General features: G+C 53.4%; 5 protein-coding genes across 5 annotated transcripts; 2 read left to right on the top strand and 3 right to left on the bottom strand.

The window, feature by feature from the left end:
- Positions 1 to 1002: 1002 nt before the first annotated feature.
- CAOG_05682 (hypothetical protein) lies at positions 1003 to 3017 on the top strand. The gene is made up of 3 exons (XM_004346305.2): positions 1003 to 1022; positions 1130 to 1462; positions 1616 to 3017. The coding sequence occupies exons 2-3, from the start codon at positions 1177 to 1179 to the stop codon at positions 2827 to 2829; spliced, it is 1500 nt and encodes a 499-aa protein (XP_004346355.1). The 5' UTR covers positions 1003 to 1022; positions 1130 to 1176; the 3' UTR covers positions 2830 to 3017.
- A 151-nt stretch (positions 3018 to 3168) lies between these two features.
- Positions 3169 to 5891, bottom strand: CAOG_05681 (hypothetical protein). The gene has a single exon (XM_004346304.2). The coding sequence runs from the start codon at positions 5849 to 5851 to the stop codon at positions 3230 to 3232; it is 2622 nt and encodes an 873-aa protein (XP_004346354.1). The 5' UTR covers positions 5852 to 5891; the 3' UTR covers positions 3169 to 3229.
- A 269-nt stretch (positions 5892 to 6160) lies between these two features.
- On the bottom strand, positions 6161 to 8834 carry CAOG_05680 (hippocampus abundant transcript 1 protein; the record flags this gene model as incomplete). Its single annotated transcript, XM_004346303.2, has 3 exons — positions 6161 to 7903; positions 8041 to 8286; positions 8403 to 8834. 3 exons carry the CDS (start codon positions 8832 to 8834, stop codon positions 6200 to 6202), a joined length of 2382 nt encoding a protein of 793 aa, XP_004346353.1. The 3' UTR covers positions 6161 to 6199.
- A 352-nt stretch (positions 8835 to 9186) lies between these two features.
- CAOG_05679 (glutathione S-transferase domain-containing protein) lies at positions 9187 to 10671 on the top strand. The gene is made up of 6 exons (XM_004346302.2): positions 9187 to 9318; positions 9413 to 9500; positions 9740 to 9837; positions 9926 to 10062; positions 10169 to 10314; positions 10382 to 10671. Exons 1-6 carry the CDS (start codon positions 9201 to 9203, stop codon positions 10488 to 10490), a joined length of 696 nt encoding a protein of 231 aa, XP_004346352.1. The 5' UTR covers positions 9187 to 9200; the 3' UTR covers positions 10491 to 10671.
- On the bottom strand, positions 10518 to 13679 carry CAOG_05678 (cytochrome P450). The gene is made up of 6 exons (XM_004346301.2): positions 13517 to 13679; positions 12206 to 12382; positions 12065 to 12109; positions 11673 to 11989; positions 11369 to 11547; positions 10518 to 11279 (listed from the first exon to the last, which is right to left on the bottom strand). Exons 1-6 carry the CDS (start codon positions 13669 to 13671, stop codon positions 10698 to 10700), a joined length of 1455 nt encoding a protein of 484 aa, XP_004346351.1. The 5' UTR covers positions 13672 to 13679; the 3' UTR covers positions 10518 to 10697.
- Between the last annotated feature and the right edge of the window lie 1078 nt (positions 13680 to 14757).

Below are 14757 nucleotides of genomic sequence, written 5' to 3'. Positions count from 1 at the left end.
CTTTGCGCGTTGTCTTGTTGCGGACGATTTTTTTGCTTTTTCTTTTTTTTCTTGCTTTTTTGCGAGTTTTGTGCTTTCCTCTCGCGCTCTCGCTGTCTCGCCATTTTCCCCTCAACTTTCTACCTCCAACTGGACGCTGCTCGGTGGTGAGCTGGAACCCCCTCCCCTCAGCGCCTTTTTGAAAAGGGTTCAAGTCGATGGGTTTCGCCCTCTTTTTTTTTTTTTTTTTTTTTTGAAATTGACCCACTTTCAAGCACAACTCCATTGACAACCCCACCCCGCACCGACCACTCAAACCTCAACTGCCTCTATATGACTACACATATCCATTGAGTGGCATCGGGTGACTGTGGCTGGATGTGCCTACCAGCGTTGTTTCGCACGTGGTGGGTCTGTTTTTTTTCTATTGTCCGTGGGATACGCTCCCCTTTTTTCGCTCGCTCGTGCCGTTGAGCAGCGATTGAGAATGACTGTATGCTGCGAGCTTGGCATTCTCGCTCTTTTGTGTTGTTCGTGGGTGTGGAGCGGTCGATGCAGTCGGATTTCGAGTTGTGGTTTTTTGTTTTAGTAAGATTTATTGGGTTTTTCTATTCCAGTGCCTTCCGCAAAAACCGCTCCCTTTTGATAACATCGTCCGACTTTGAAAACCAACCAAACCAGCAATTGAATGGAGGGCGGTGTGCGTTCCACGTTGGGTGTTTCAGCACAAACATCCCCCTGTGCCTGCTTGCTTGCTTGACGGGCGCGGCGTCGGTGGCTGCAATAAATGGCTGGAAATGCATTGTCGGAGGTCGGAGCCAAAACAAGCAAATAAAAATAGAAAAATTAATACAAAAAAAAAACATCACCCCACAAAAATCAAATGACGCATTGCCGCATGACGACGACGACGACGACCACAGCGCACAGCAGATCGTATCACCATGCTGATGATGATGATGAAGCAAGTCAGTGATGGTGCAAAACAAAATAGAAAAGGAAATGAAAATGCTCACTCGTGAAAATACAACAAAACAACGCTCGTACGTCTTCTCCTACTTCCTTCGTTTCTCCCGCTATCACAACCACTCCGACAGACCTAACTTCTGTTTTGCAATGTCACTCACTTTCTTAATGTTGATGTTGGCAGAACACGTTCCATAAACCACTCTACTCTGCTCAAACAAGAAAAGAAACATGTTCAAGCAAAGTGCGCTGCTTTTGATGGTGGCGGCGGTTGCCTGCACCCATGCATTGCCCATCCGCCAACAAGAAGCGCCAGTCACCCCGTCTGGCGCCCAGATTGGCGAATACGACCCCTGCGTGCACCCCATTGTCATGATTCCAGGCCTCGGCGCGTCCGTGCTTGATTACTACCTCACCTCAGAGTACAAGTTCATCCACCCCGAATGCGAACTCCTCTACCCCCGCAACAAGTGGAGCTCGGGCATCAACCGCCTGTGGCCCTCCATCGAGTCTTCCGGTGAGTCGTAGTTTTGAGCACGTTCATCTTTGTGGACGTTGTTTTTTTGATTTGCTCCATGTTTTCATATTTCTTACTTTTCATTCCTCTTCCTCTTCCTCCTGCACACACTCTCCTCTCTCCTCTCCTCTCCTCTCCTCTCCTCTCCTCCAGACATCATCCCGCCGCACCACATTCGCGAATGCTGGGAAGACATGATCCAGGTCTTTTTCAACTCTACCACACTCGAGTCGACCAACCAGGTCGGCGTTCTGGTCCGCCCACGCGACTATGGCGGCATTGAAGGCATTGCCAATCTGTTTGCTGTCGAGTCGGACTATGGCTTTGGCTTTTCGGCCGTCTACGAGCGCTGGGCCAACACGCTCATCCACAAGACCCCCGGCTACGTCGACCACATGAACGTCCGCGGCGCTCCTTACGACTTCCGCATGGTCGCTTGCGACTCTGCTCTCCAGTCCATGTACTCTGACCTCAAGACTCTGATTGAGGACACGTACGAGCTGACTCGCAGCTGCGCCACCGGACCCCGCAAGGTCTTTGTCTCGACCCACTCGCTCGGCGGCCCGTACTACCTGCACTTCCTCAACACGTTTGTCAACCAGACCTGGAAGGACTTGTACCTCGAGAGCTTTTTGTCCGTGTCCTCGCCCTTCCTCGGCGCCTCGATGGCCTACAGCACTGCCATTTCTGGCAACTCTGAGGGTCTTCCCGGCAGCAGCTACGCCTTCCTCCCCGTCGAGCGTCTGATGGGCGGTGTGCTCTGGATGATCCCCAACGGCGACTACTTTGGCACCCAGCCGCTCGTCCAGGTCGGCAACCGCAACTACACTGCCCAGCTGACGGACGTTGAAAACTCGCTGCCGTCCCTCCTCCGCCAGCTGCCTCTCGACCGCTCGGGCGCCATTGACATTCTCCAGAAGGTCATCCAACCCCGCGGCAACCCTCTCCCGCCAAACACAACCATGCACTGCATGTATGGCACCACGCTGCCCACCGAAGGCTTTGACTACTATGCCGACATTAACGCCACCACCGTCAACCCGAACAAGTACCGCGAGCCCGTCATCCGCAACGGCAAGGTCTTGCTTTCTGGCGCAGACCCCCTCCTCCTCCTTCCCATGAACTCGACCAACCCTTACTACGACGATGCCATCCAAGGCGACAAGGTTGTCCAGCTCCCCTCGCTCACGCTTTGCCAAAACTGGGTGGGCAACAATGCCGGCCACGGCGTCGAGATTGTTCCCTTTGCAGGCCAGGAGCACGTCGGTCTCCTCAAGAGCGATCCATTCATGGCGTACATCATGGGCGTCATGGACGCTGCCAACAAGGCATCTGCTCTGGCTGCCGCCGCTCTTCTCCAGCAATAACATTGTTTCGCTGGCGATAGATGCGCAAAACTAGTGGGGTACTTTTTGTTACCTGATATTTCTTTCTCTTTTTTTTTTTCTCACTCTTTTTTTTTCCCTTCTATTCCTCCCTCTTCTCGTACAATTTTTTTGGGTTTTTTTAGTATATATCCCAAACACATCTGCTCGGTGGGATTGGATTGACTCGGATCCTGTTGGTACTTGTTTTTGTGGTATTGTTTTTGTGTTTGATAATTTTCTTTGTTAATTTGAATTTCATAACGATTTCCAGATCTAGCTCTGTCTTGAATTCCACCACAATTTTCTAGTTTTTCATCTCGACAACTCTGAGCATCATTTTTGGTCGGCTGTTCGAACATACTGCTTTTATTTTGTTTTTGATTTTTCTGCTGCTGGTTGATTAATCGGAAACGGTTGAAGGATCGAGCAATGCTCGAAGCTGCTCAATGGCACCGTAGGCCGCGCGCCAAGCGTAGTTATTGTTGACCAACAGCTGGGTGGCACTGGGCAGTTGGAGGTCGCCGCGTCGGTGCTGCTCAACAAGCGAGTCGATCGCATCCAGCTCTTCGAGCGCCAATGCGTGGCGACCGAGCTTGTGGGCTGCTTTGGCGCGCGTCAACCGCAGCTGCACAAAGTTGGGTTCGATGGCAATGCCCAACGTGCAGGTGCGCAGTGCGCCCTCGAAATCTTCCAGATGGAGCTCGTGCTCGGCAATGGTGTGCAGGCTGGTGAGTTTGAGCGAGCGTTGGGATGGGTCAGTGTGCCCCAACGTCACGACCAGCTCGCGCAGCGCGAGCAGATCCGGACTCGTAGTAGCAGAAGCAGACTTTGGAGCCAAGCCGGGAGACGAGTGCTCCAACCAACTCGGTGAGGAGACCACGGAAAAGGTGAATGGCTGGGCAACGACCGCGCCGCGCGGCGGATTGTCCGAGAGCAAGTCTGAATCAAAGGCCTCTGGCAGGCGGCGATGCAAGAGCACCGACTGCGAGTCGGGAGGGCACCAAGGGATGGGCAAGCATACGTCCGGCGGGTATTCGTGGGGTTTGGTGGGCTCGCCGCTGGTAATGCTCCACCAAGACCCTCGCACTCCTGCGAGAATCGGCCCAAGGGTGGCCGCAGCGCTTGTTGGACAGGAAGTGCGAGCGGCACTGGCGGTCTTGCTCTGCGTGCCAGACGTTAGTTCCGCGCTTGCGGGCACCATGACCGCTCCTGCAGGCCGCAAAATTCCTCGGCTTGAAGGAAAGCGCGAACTGGTCGCGGTAACACGACTGCCAAAGGTGGTTGCAATCCCAACCGCCTCGATGTGTTGCGCATAGACACAGACGACCCCAAGCATAAACTGCTCAAGCAGACGACCTGAGGGGATGTTTGTTGCAAGCAGAGGCGCAAAATACCGTTCAGCGACAGCATTGAGCCGAGGCCACACGACATCCATGGATTCAGCAGCGTTGCTGCTGTTGCTTCTTCTTCTTCTGCTGCTGCTGCTGCTGCTGTTGCTGCTGCACAGTTGACGCAAGGCCTGGGCAACTTGCACCAGTAGCACGCCAGCGGTCGAAAATAACGGGAATGTGATGCTCACCAGGCGGGGAGAAAGCAATTTCCCGACCGCGTCTGCCGGAGTGCCTTCGTCGTTTTCCTTAATTGGGAGCTTGGGAGCGTCGGGCAGCGCGCGAAACGAGGCCAAGGCCTCTTCCACATTCACGCCAGGGGTGTTTAGAAGATGGAGCGCAAATCTCGTCAATGGGCTGGGTACGACGGGCGTTGTTTGTCGTTGCGTTGACTTTTGCCTGCCCGCTACAAGCTCATCGGAAGTCAACAGTCGCGCAAAGGAAGATGGCTCGGGCAAGAGATCATTCCTCACGGGAAGATAGTTGGGTCCAACACAGATTCCGGACCAACTCTTGGTAGCAAGCCCCTCGGTCAGCAGAAAGGTATACGCGCCGATACGCGGAAGCAGCGTGCCACAGGTCATGTAAAAGCGAGGTTGGCCTTCGAGTGAGTTGCAACCGACCAAGAGGTGGCGGACGTGGAGGGCAAACTGAAGGTATGGCTCGGTCATGGCATTGCGCACAACATCCGAGGCGCGTACCAGTGGCGTATCGACAACATTCGATGCAAGCTGATACAGCTCTGCGGTGTGCTGGCGCGGCAACACTTGCACGGCAGACTGGACAAGTACGTTGCGAACCTGCTGCGCGAGTCTTGGCACGGTGGCAAAGTCAGCCGCGATGGGCAGCAAGGCGCGCTTGCGAGCCGGATACTGGACTGTCTGGTTGGACACAGTGTGTGCTTGGTTGAACGAGGGTTCAAACATGATAAACTTGGACAAGGGCGGCAGCACGACCATCTGTAATGATCGCAGTCGGCCGAGCGACGCTTCGGCAGTGTGTTGATACTCGTATCTGCTCCTTCTGACATGCTCGTGCAAGCGCTTTGAATTTGCTGCAGGCTTTGGTTGTTTCGGCACGGCTGCCAACAGGTCCAGTGCGTGCTGGTCCAGCGTGGAAGTGACTGCTGGGTAGCGGGCACCACCATCGGCCGCCGGCAGCTTGCTTTTGGTCTTGGTATGCTTGCGACTCGAGGTCTTGATGGGGGCGGCGGCGTCGTCGTCTGCAGTGTCGGCTGCGCTTGGTTTGGACTTGCTCTTGGCTGGAGCAGCAGCAGCAGCAGCAGTGGACTTGTTTGCTCGGCCTGCCTTCGGTCGCTCTTTGGCCGACGCTTCAGTCGTGGATGGTGTCTCTTCATCGGCGTGAGCTTGTGCTTGGGTCGCGCGGGTCGCTCGGCCGAGCGCAGGAGCCGCGCTGCTCAACGATCGCCAAGACCAAGACGCAGAGGACGACACGCCGCCGTGCGGGACGCGCTGCTGCATCGCTGCGGCTGCCATCGGACGTGGTGCCTGGTGAGTGATTACATTGCGTGACGAGGACGCGTGACGGCGCGGCAGCAGCACTGGCGGAGGAGGAGCAGTGCCAGAGGCAGCAGCATTCACAGCAGTAACGGGCCGCGCGATCAAGCGCAGCATTGGTGTTTGACTGAGACTGACTGAGACTGACTGAGACTGACTGAGATTGACTGAGATTGACTGATATTGAATGGAAATTGATCGATTTTGAATGGGGACTGGGATGAGAGCGTGAACTGGCTGAGAACTTGCAGGGCACTACTAACATTCATGAGCGCAGTCTCAATCAGTCCGAGAAGCAGCGCTATAGAGGTGAACTTGCAACACGTAAATCAAAAAAATAGTTCATCGTTGTACAGCGCTTGTACAGCGCTTCCATCGAAAAATAGATAAGTCACAAAACAGAATCAAAGGTCAAACACACACACACACACACACACACACACACACACACATATCGCTTCGAGTTTACGATTGCTTGGCGTCCTTTCGGCGAGTAAAGCTGAGAAGTTTGGAAGTGTAGGAATCGCTGGTTGCCGTGCCCGTGCTGGAGGACGGCTCGTCGTCGGCAGCAAGCCTCGTGTACTTGGAGTGCTGCTGCAACCCCAACTTACTGGACCAACTCGTACCACCACTACTACTGCTGCCCGAGTAGGCGTCGCTGTCATCGTCATCGCGATCCGCCGATGGATGCGGCGCCGAGTGAACCATCGGGGAAGGCAGAGTGAGAACAGTGTGATTGTTTCCGCTGGTGCTGGCGTTACTGTGCCCAGATCCGACGCTGGGTCCGTGAAGCTTGGTCGGCGACAACGGAGGGACGGAAGTAGAGGCGGCACCAGGCGCAGCCAGCTGCGGCAAACTGCTCTCGCCATGCAAAACGGCCGACATCGAGGACGGCGCGCCCAGACGCAGCCGCGTGGAAAGGGCCAGTGCTACGAGGACGAGCACGGCACCCACCAGAAATGGCAGACCGGCATGCAAGATGATGTCGTCGTCGTCTTCCTCGTCGTCATCGTGTGAGTGTCCGCGGTACTCTGAAATCTGGAGGCCGGCAATGTCGAACAACAAGCCAAACAGAAGTGGTCCAAGACCATTGCAGAGCATGCGCACGCCTGTAATCATGCCCTGCACAGCACCTTGCTGGTCGGGAGGTGCATGCTTGGACACGAGGGCGGAGATGGCAGGGTAGCACAACGTGGACAGGGCAGCCAGCGCTCCAGCGCCGTACATCATCCAGCTCAGCGATGCGACACCGTACCACACTAGCTGGGTGGCAGCTAGAGCCAGCCCGAACTGAATGGTCAGCATGTCGCCAAAGCGTGTGTGGCAGTAGGAGAGCAACGATGTCTGGGCAAACACGCTCAAAATGCCCATGCCCGCAATGAAGGATGCGAGCTGGTAAACGGTAAAGTGGAAGCGCGCTCCCAGGTACTGAAGCATGAGCATTTGCTCTCCCGCCTCGGGCAAGTAGCTGAGAAACACCATGAGTGACAGCTGGAGAAGCGCGGGACTGGTGACCACGGTCTTTAGCGAGCGCAGGGGATCACCCTTGTCCATCAGCGTCCTGAACAATCCAGCCAACTGATGTCGTCGACTCCGTCGGCCATGGTTGTTGTTGGTGTTGTTGTTGTTGTTGTTGTTGTTGTTGTTGTTGTGATTGTGATGCAGGTCGGCTTCGAGCGGGCTGACACCACGCAGATCGCTGCTGTGGCCCAGAGTTCCGCCATTCAAGCCGCTGTCGAGTGCAGTTGGACTGCCATTGTAGCTATGAGAGTTGCTGTGATGCAGGTGATGGAGCGACCCGTTGATGGAGGAGGATCCAGAAGAGGGTGATGGCCGCAGATCGCTCGCAGCGATGGAGGCTGCTGCTGCTGCTGGGATGGTAATGTTTCCGTCAGACGGGTGGTGGTGTAGCTTTGCTGCTGCTCCAGCTGTCGGAATGGATGATGAGGAGGTGCTGCTCGACAAACTCGACCGCCCGCCGAGAGCGCGCTGGTTGCGCTGCAGCTTTTCAAACGAGAGCGACTCTGGCACGTACACGTAAATGTAGAACAAATCGGCAAACGCAAGCAGGCATGCCAGCTGGTAGACTGCATCGTTGCCAAAGACCTTGCTCATGACGCTGCCCACGAGCGGAGAGAGCACCAGACTGGCCGCGAACATTGCCGAGATCTGAAAGAAGAACGAGATGAAGGTGACAAGTTCGCCACATTCAAGGATTGCAAAATCATCATCACACGTCAGTAAGTGAGACGACGATGCAACATGGGCAAGAAACAAAGCCCAAGAACACTCGTTCTGTCGTTTACCTTGCCGTAAGCTGAATTGCGCTCGTCTTCGGTTGTAATGTCTGTTGCGTAGGCAAAGACGACCGAGAAGGTGACGGCGAACAGGCCGGAAAATGTCATCGCAATGACGTAGGGCCACAGATTGGCAAAGAACAAGAGCGGGATGGGCAGGCAAGTGAACAAGACAGACAAGAGCAGGAATGGCTTTCGCCCGTACACATCGGACAATGCTCCGACCGCCGGTGCCGAGAAGAATGCCAGAATGCCCTGTCCACAAGTTCAGCAAGCATCGAAAGCAATCACAGCAACCACCAAACCAGATAGATGAGCAAAAGGCGGTAGATACCTTGCTTTCAAAAACAACAAAGTGACAGGGCCATTACCTTGACGCCTTGCGATAATCCCGAGACCAAGAAGACGTTATTTCCGAATGCATTGTTCATGACGCTCGGGATGATTGGCATGATGAGCCCGACGCAGGCGAATTCAATGAGAATGACAATCATGGCGTGCGTGACGGACGCTTTCCGCCGCGTGTGGCTTGTCGTTGCGTCGTCGAGCAGAGTAGCCGCAGTGACTGCGGATGATGATGACGAGGATGACGAGGATGACAGCGCGGCAGCCGCAATAGCAGCAGCAATAGGAGTAGCATTGGAGCTGGCTTCATGCTGCGCTGCTCCTATTGAGCCGCCACCAGCACCAGCAGCAGCAGCAGCAGCAGCAGCAGCAGCATTAGCAAGAGTGTGACTTGGAGTAGTAGCTATGGTAGACGCAGCGTCATCGTGCTGATGAGGCTCCAATGCAGACCCAGCCATCCCGTCGCAGGGTCAGCTAGTCAGTCAGTCAGTCAGTCAGGAGGCCGTGCGACGCAGTGTCCTGAATGAGATGCGCCCGAGCCACAGCCGAGCGATGGATGGGCAAAAAAAGCGGCAATACAGAGACCAAAGTCGATCAAAAGTCGAACAAAAACAGCGGGATGAGGGGAAGGTGGCTCAGGGACGACGGGGACGACGAGACAGAGAGTGGCTGTTGGCTTATGGCTTTGGGCTCTGGCTTTTTGGCTGAAGCACCCGTTGGCTGAAGGTTTTCAAAAGGAGTGAAGATGTCCATATCAATGCAAGATGATTTTTGTCTTGTGTAAAACTCCTGATCTGAGTCCGTCAGTCAGTTATCAAAATACCATGTCTGCCGGTCTTTCGCTGTACTTTGACGCAATGAGCCAACCGAGCCGCGCAGTGCTCATTCTGCTGCGCGCCAACAACCTGCCGTTCACGCCCAAGATTATCAACGTCGTCAAGGGTCAGAAGCACGACCCCCCCTTTCGATGATCCGATGATAATCTGAACTCTGCAATTCAATTCAGAGTCAAAATTTGGTTCAATCTCGTTCACAGGCGATCAGTACAAGCCAGAGTTCAAGAAGATCAACCCGAACAAGAAAATCCCAGTCATCGATGACAATGGCTTTGTCCTATTCGAAAGGTGCGCAGCAGTCGTGAGCGTCTGTGCTGTGAATGAAGCGCGGAGGCGGAACGCACATCTGCTCTGGTCCCTCCTCCACTCTTCCATCACCTTGGCTGTCGTGGCTGTCGTGGCATTGAGATGCATCTGTCTCACACGAGTGAACAGCGCCCCGTCGTCATCCGACCGGCCGCACGACCAGGAAGGAACACGCTTCAATTTCTTCAACTCACTCAATCCTTTGAATCTCCACACCACAGCCATGCAATCTTGAGGTACCTGTGCAACAAGTACAATCTTCCCGATCATTGGTATCCCAAGGACCCACAGAAGCGCGCCCTGGTGGACCAGTACCTTGGTACGCATTTGTGTTTTCTTGTTTTCATTGCTTGCACAATCCATCCTTGCACGGCCGTGCACAGCGGGCTCATCTTTGCATTGTGCAGATTGGCATCACACGTACACGCGCACGGCGGCGCATCATTTCCGCGAAAAGTACATGGCACCGCGCTTTGGCATCCAGATTGACGAAAAGTCCTCGGCAGAATCGTTCAAGACCTTCCAGTTTGCGCTCAAGCAGCTTGTACGGCCTTTCTTTTTTCGCTCCTTGCACGTTTGCGTCTATCATGGCAATGTTCTCTTTGAGGAATGGAATGCTGACCGCCGCTTGCTTTTTGCTGTTCCGGCAGGACACCAACTTCCTCCAGTCCAACCGCTTCATCATTGGCGGCGACAAGCCCTCCATTGCAGACATTTCTGCCGTGTGCGAGCTCATTCAGCTCCAGATGGTGCGCTTTGACTTTTCGCCGTTCGCCAATGTGGACAAGTGGATGAAGTACGTGCGATTGCTTTTTGTGTGCTTTGGTGGAGGATTCCAACGTCTCAAATCTGTTTCTTGGCAGGGATGTCGCCGCCAGCGTCCCGGCCTTTGACGAAGTCCACAAGATCTTTTATTCCGTCCGCGATCGCGAACTTGCTGGACTCTCCACAGCGCCCAAGGCCAAGCTTTAAACGCCCCACCCACCCATCCAGAATAATGCTGTCACTCTTGTTGATCATCCGTGCAAAAATGAATCCATGTATTCTCTCGCTTGTACAGCGAGCAACAAGAACAACAACAACAACAACAAAAGTACATCAACACACTTTAACAAAACAATGCTTGTATTCGGAACGACAAAATGCTTCAACCAAAAATTTTAAAACCCGTTCCCCCGGTTATTCAGCCTTTGGTTGAATCGGAATGACATCAACAAGCAGACCAATCTTGGGTCCGTACGAAATGTCGGTATAGCCAGTCACTTGCTGGTCGGGATCCATGCGGAACTCGAATTGCTGAATGGCGCGAGCCAGCACGAGCGTCGCCTCGAGGAAGGCAAATCGCTGACCAATGCAGATGCGGCGACCACCTCCGAACGGCATGAATGCAGCAGGGTGGCGGTTGTTGTCCGGGTTGCTCTCGTCAAAGCGCTCGGGGCGGAAGGTCTCTGGGTCGCCCCAAATCTTCGGGTCGCTGTGCATGGAAACCAGGTCTGCTTGGACCCAGGTGCCCTTTGGCACGAGCTTGCCACGGATTTCAGTGTCAGCCATGGCCTCACGAGGAATAATGGGCAGAGTTGGGTACATGCGCAGCGATTCCTTGATGACCCACTCTGTGTAGGGCAGGTTTTTGCGGTCTTCGTACTTTGGTGGGCGGCCCTCGAGCACTGTTTCAATCTCCTGACGGAGCTTGGCCTGCACGGACGGGTTGCGAGCGAGCTGGAAGATGGCCCACGACATGGTGTTGGCGGTGGTTTCGTGCTGTGTTGGCGTTTAGATTGGATAGTTGTGAGTGAAGTGTACAGACAAGGCATTCAGTCAACACTCTTGTTTAAGGAACAACTTCTTACTCCTGCAATCATGAGCGTAATGATTTCGTCGTGAACCTCCTCGCGAGTCAGCTTGCCCTCCTCATCTTGCATGCGGAGCAGCTCGGAAAGCATGTTCTTGGAGGTCTCGTCCTCGTCGTTGCCACCGGCACGGTTGGCCTTGACCACGTCGTCGACAACGTCCTCGAAGGCCTTCATGCCTGAGAAAAAGTGAGGTTGTTTGGGGTGGAAGGGTGGGGGGGTTTCCAAAATGGCAACGCAGTGAGCAGGCTGCGTCGTTTCATGCCACAACAACAACAACACGGTGAACTTTGTGGAAACTTACCGTCGCGGAGCTTGTCCTTCTTGGCGCGGTCGAGAGCAGCGATGGGCTTGGGCAGAAGGTTGAGGCGAACAATCTCGTCAAGAATCTCTTGGCCGGCGTGGACATAGCGCGAGTCGGGGTTGTCGAGGGCGGCAAAGTTGTAGCCAAAGCCAGTCAGACCGATAATGTCGAGGGTCAGGCGGATGAATGCCTCGTAAATGTTGATCTTGGTGCCGCGAGGGGTCTCGTGCCATTGCTTGAAGAGGCGCTCGCCAGATGCGATAAACACGGTGGCGTAGACCTCCATGAACTTTTCAGCAAACAGCGGCGACAAGAGACTGCAAAAAAGGAAATGAGTGAGCGAGTGGATGGTGGGGAAATGACAAGAAAAGTATTGCGAGTAGAGAGCTTACCGACGATGGCGCGACCAGCGATCGCTCGTTTCCATTGCAACCAATCTAGGATGCGAGCAAGCAGGGAGACAGAGGGAAGGTAAGTTGATGGACAAATCAAAAACACCACCAAGAAAAAAATTGGAAACAAACAGGCCATACCCGAGAGGCAGGACGCGAACGAAGGGGTTCTTGAGTGCTCGGGATGGGAAGATGGTGTAGTTCTTGAACACTTGGTCGAGGATTTCGGGGTCTGAGACGTTCAGAATGTTGATGCCGAGCGAACGATAGTAGACAATGTTTCCGTACTCCTTGGAAATGGCGCGCCACCAGTCGTGTCTGTCGTGAGCAAGAAGTTGGGGAGACAAGGTCGAGGGTGAGTGAGAGCTGGACGATGCTCGACATGAAACGAGTTTTCTGAGTTTTCTGAGCTTTTTCAGCGTTATTGCATTGTTGCTTCAAGCGTTCCTCGCCATTGTTGCTTCAAGCGTTCCTCGCCATTTCACTACTCTCGCACTACCCTACGCTCTGAATGAGCATGTTCGACACAAGTCACATAACTGTGGTCCGAGATCAGAGTGATCATGCCAAAACCCCTCCGCACTTCCTTTTCCTTACAATGTTGAGTGGCTTCTTCCTTTCCCCCCTCCCCACCCCTTCTCTCGCTTGTTCCATTATTTCGTTGATGCTCAAACGTGACGATCTTCTTTGGTCTTCTTTCATCGTGTTGCGATTGCTTTTTTTCTTCTTTTTTCCGATTTGTCCAGCTGACCTTCCTCATGATTTCCATTCAATTGAAAAATCAAAAAAAAAAAAAAAAAAAAAAAAAACTCAATGCAATTTCCATTGAACTTGAGCAGAACGCGTTTTTTCGTTGTTGCTCTTCCGAATCCACCTCCGACTGCAATGACGAAACGGATCAGCAATGGAAGCCTGATCAGATCTCAGCAAATGCTGGATGACGGAAGCGCAAAAAACCCAGTGAAGAAGCGTCCAACAAGACGGAAGGAGCGGAACTTCACGTGGCCACACTTGCACCTTGTGCTGTTCTTCGGAGGTCGACCGCTCTCACTCAGCCCCACTCACTCTCACTCGCTCATACAGACCCATACTCGCTCTATCGTTCTTTGGACGGACGCAGGCGGCGGCGTTGGTCCAGCAGCAGCGGAACGAAAACAAAGAAAAAGAATCGAAACCAAAAAAAAAAAAAAAAAAAAAAGACCCACAGTTCAGTTTCGGGTCATCAGTTGGCCCCTTCCACTCAATACAGCCAAGTGCGATCCCCTCCACTCTCCCTCCCCTCATCTTGCTTGTACTCTCGTTGAACTCAATCTCACCGAACCAGGTCAAAACAAAAACGCCATCAAACAGCAGCTCGCTTTGGAGGTGAAAACGAACGGCGTTTTTTTTTTTTTTTTTTTCACACTTCACACTCTGCCTGTCGTTGTCTGGGACTTGGGGGGGGGGGCTTACCGTGCATGGAGCACTTTGGTGACTTGGCGCGCATTCTGCCAAAACCAGTGACGCGGCGGACCGGGAAAGTCGAGGAACGGCGCCGTGCCGCGCACCTTAAAGTAGACGAACGCGAGCGCAGCGACGGCAGCGAACAGGATCGCCTGAAGAAGCATTGTGGAAGAAAGGACTGCATTTGCAAATACATGTACAAAAGTGATGATGAAGATGGCGATTCAATGAGAGGAGGAAAGATCCACAGTCAAGGAGAAATTGTTGACAGAGTACTGGCGAGAAGACGAGCACAAAGAACTGAGAAAACTGGAGAAAAACGTTGGCTCGCTGACAATGTTGCCCTTCAGTCCCTGTTCGCCCTACAATTCCACCATTTTATGAGATTGTACCATATGCAGATATCAATACTCCATGGCAAAAGTAGGCCTGAAGGTCGAGCGAAGGGCGAACATGTTGTCGATTGCCATGATCAGTTGCGCATTGCCACAGCGCCATTCTGTTGTCATTTTCGACCCCCGCTACACTTCTAATTTATTGGCATGGCTTGTTTGTGTACATGGGGAAAGGGAGAAAGGGATTGGCGTGTATCGCTACCGTCTTGGCTTCTGATTGCACAACCATCAAAGCAATGTCCTTCAGTCAACCAAAAGTTCACTTTGAGCATGCCACTCGTCCAAATTTATTGATCTTGACATAATATCATCCAAAAGGCTCTGGGGAGCACTTATCTGGAAGGGCACTGTGCCTTGATGGGCGATCGTCGCTTCGCCGGCTCCGAGAATGTTGCTCAAATTTCCCATGGTTTGATTGCGGGTCCCAGCGCAAGCGAGGACACATGTTCTCTACAAATTAGATGTAAAACTATATTTCGAATCAAACAGTAATGGATTTATTGGTGGTGGGATAGCGGGACAAAGGAAATCACGCTAGCAATCCTCGTTGCTCGAGTCGACAGGTTTATCGACGATGTGCCGGGTCTCCGGGTCGGCGTTGGACGCGACAAGGCTCGCAATGTGGTTTTACTACCCAAATGTCTCTTTGTATGCTGAAAAAAAGTGCTCCGCGTCGTGGAGAACGGGTTGGCCGTTCGAGGTCGGTCGAGCGGCGAATGCGTTCTGAATAGCACCATGGCCACCGCTGGCGTTTCCACTTGATTGGTTGACGAAGATGACGATACTCAAAGAAAAGTGCCAATCTGCGAGTTTCACCAAGTGACTTTGAGTGCATGCGAGTTTGAAATTGCTCGC

The sequence above is a fragment of the Capsaspora owczarzaki genome, assembly GCF_000151315.2.
Source record: "Capsaspora owczarzaki ATCC 30864 unplaced genomic scaffold supercont2.9, whole genome shotgun sequence".
Taxonomy (NCBI): domain Eukaryota; class Filasterea; order Ministeriida; family Capsasporidae; genus Capsaspora; species Capsaspora owczarzaki.
This window is presented reverse-complemented; position numbering and strand designations above follow the sequence as displayed.